At 65.7% G+C, this 2,594-nt stretch overlaps 1 protein-coding gene across 1 annotated transcript; it reads right to left on the reverse strand.

Annotated features, from left to right (window-relative positions):
* Nucleotides 1-403: 403 nt before the first annotated feature.
* LOC140470138 (V-type proton ATPase subunit S1-like) lies at nt 404-2,332 on the reverse strand. The gene is made up of 3 exons (XM_072566579.1): nt 2,040-2,332; nt 1,775-1,824; nt 404-555 (listed from the first exon to the last, which is right to left on the reverse strand). The coding sequence occupies exons 1-3, from the start codon at nt 2,279-2,281 to the stop codon at nt 479-481; spliced, it is 369 nt and encodes a 122-aa protein (XP_072422680.1). The 5' UTR covers nt 2,282-2,332; the 3' UTR covers nt 404-478.
* Between the last annotated feature and the right edge of the window lie 262 nt (nt 2,333-2,594).

The following is a 2,594-nucleotide window of genomic DNA, read 5'->3' on the forward strand; positions in this document are numbered from 1 at the left end:
TACCCCGGGGAGGGAGTTACAGACTGGAATCTAATCGAGGGGTTCAGGGGGGTTTATATACAGAATAACAGATACCCCGGGAGGAAGTTACAGACTGGTATCTAATCGAGGGGTTCGGGGTGGGGTTTATATACAGAATAACAGATACCCCGGGGAGGGAGTTACAGACTGGAATCTAATCGAGGGGTTCGGGGGGGGGGGTTTATATACAGAATAACAGATACCCCGGGAGGGAGTTACAGACTGGAATCTGATGAAGGAGCGCAGGGAAGGTTGAGGGATCGGTGACGATTACTCAGAGGGGAGGGGCGGCAGAGTCCATACCTGGAAATCCTCGAAGATGACCACCCACTCCTGGGTGCTGGTGGACCACGGGAGAACGGAACTGGACGGAGTACGGTGGGCGACCCGTTGGCAGTGGTAGGAGTAGATGGCCGGAGCGGAGATCTGGGTGACGTTAAAGGAGGCGCGATCCCCGTCAGAATACACCTCCACCTGTCCACGGAGAACCACCACTTCGCAGATACCTTGTACAGCTGATTAGACATCCGGAAACTGAGGGGAAAACACCACGGGATTCGGTCAGGAGGGGGCTCGGGAGAGGGCAAGGGGAGAGACGCCCCCACACTCCGCACACCGACCGCACTCCGGGCAGGGTGCGGGCGGCGTGCTGGTGGAGTTAGGGCAGTGTGCGGGCAGAGAGCGCACTCCGCAGTCCGCACACCGCCCCCCCCCCCCCGCCAACACCGCAGTCCGCACCACCGCCCCCCCCCGCCAACACCGCAGTCCGCACACCGCCACCCCCCCCCGCCAACACCGCAGTCCGCACACCGCCCCCACCCCCCAACTCCCGCAGTCCGCACACACCACCCCCCCCCTCCAACACCGCAGTCCGCACACCGCCCCCACCCCCCCAACTCCGCAGTCCGCACACCGCCCCCCCCACTCCCACACACAGCCCCCTCCCCCTCTGCACACCGCCCCTCCCCCTCCGCACACCCGGCCCCCCCGCCAACACCGCAGTCCGCACACCGCCCTCCCCCCCACTCCGCAGTCCGCACACCGCCCCCCCCACTCCGCACACCGCCCCTCCCCCTCCGCACACCGGCCCCCCCGCCAACACCGCAGTCCGCACACCGCCCCTCCCCCCCACTCCGCCGTCCACACACCGGCCCCCCCGCCAACACCGCAGTCCGCACACCGCCCCACCCCCCACTCCGCAGTCCGCACACCGCCCCCCCGCCAACACCGCAGTCCACACACCGCCCCCCCCCCAACACCGCAGTCCGCACACCGCCCCCCCCCCAACTCCGCAGTCCGCACACCGCCCCCCCCCCCAACTCCGCAGTCCGCACACGCCCCCCCCCCAACTCGCAGTCCGCACACCGCCCCCCCAACTCCGCAGTCCGCACACCGCCCCCCCCCCAACTCCGCAGTCCGCACACCGCCCCCCCCAACTCCGCAGTCCGCACACCGCCCCCCCCAACTCCGCAGTCCGCACACCGCCCCCCCCCCAACTCCGCAGTCCGCGCACCGCCCCCCCCCCAACTCCGCAGTCCGCACACCGCCCCCCCCCCCAACTCCGCAGTCCGCACACCGCCCCCCCCCCAACTCCGCAGTCCGCACACCGCCCCCCCCCCCAACTCCGCAGTCCGCACACCGCCCCCCCCCCAACTCCGCAGTCCGCACACCGCCCCCCCCCCCAAACTCCGCAGTCCGCACTCCGCCCCCCCCCCCAACTCCGCAGTCCGCACTCCGCCCGGGTTCCACTCACACGATGCGGACAGAGCCAGTTCCTCAACATTCTCGTACTCCAGGACCAAGCTGCAGGAGGTTGGGAAATAAAAGAAGATTTGGTTAAGAACAGACACGCCAAAATTGTAAACACGGTGCCACCCCCCACCCAAAACCTCGATCGGGGAGCTCGAGGCTGTCCCAGACAGCTGCGAGACTCAACCCGCCATGACAGAGGGACGGGGGGGGGGGGGGGGAGACGGGACAGAGGGAGGCAGAGGGGTTGGTGAACAGTCCCTTCGTACTTGGCTGTTTGGTTGGTGCACGTTGAGCTGCTGACATCGACGGTAGCTCCCGGCCCGAAGGTGCGGTTGGTCAGATCCACCACGTGGCCCCCTTTGGAGATCTGAATGGTAGCTGCCCAGAACAGGATACAGGTCTGGTTCACTGTCTGGTTGTAGGCCACTGGAGGGTAGGTACCTCGCTCCGTCACCTCCTCCTCCTCCCTGGAGGCCAGCAACTGCCGACTGGGCCCCATCACCACCATGGGCCCATCCTGTGGGATCTGTACACAGCGAGAGAGAGAGAGAGAGAGAGAGACAGAGAGAGAGAGAGAGAGAGAGAGAGAGAGAGAGAGAGACAGAGAGACAGAGAGAGAGACACACACACAGGGGTCGAGAGCGAGAGAGAGAGAGCGAACACAGACAGTCAAATGATGAGAGAGCACAGCAGCCACTCAGCCCTTCAACTCGGTCCTGTTGATGAGATCACGGCTAAACTGGTCATCCTCCACTTCCCCCCCCCCAATTCCCCCTTCCTGATTAACCATCTCAGCCTGGAATATAACCCCCTCGATTCCC

The sequence above is a fragment of the Chiloscyllium punctatum genome, chromosome 50 (assembly GCF_047496795.1).
Source record: "Chiloscyllium punctatum isolate Juve2018m chromosome 50, sChiPun1.3, whole genome shotgun sequence".
Classification (NCBI taxonomy): domain Eukaryota; kingdom Metazoa; phylum Chordata; class Chondrichthyes; order Orectolobiformes; family Hemiscylliidae; genus Chiloscyllium; species Chiloscyllium punctatum.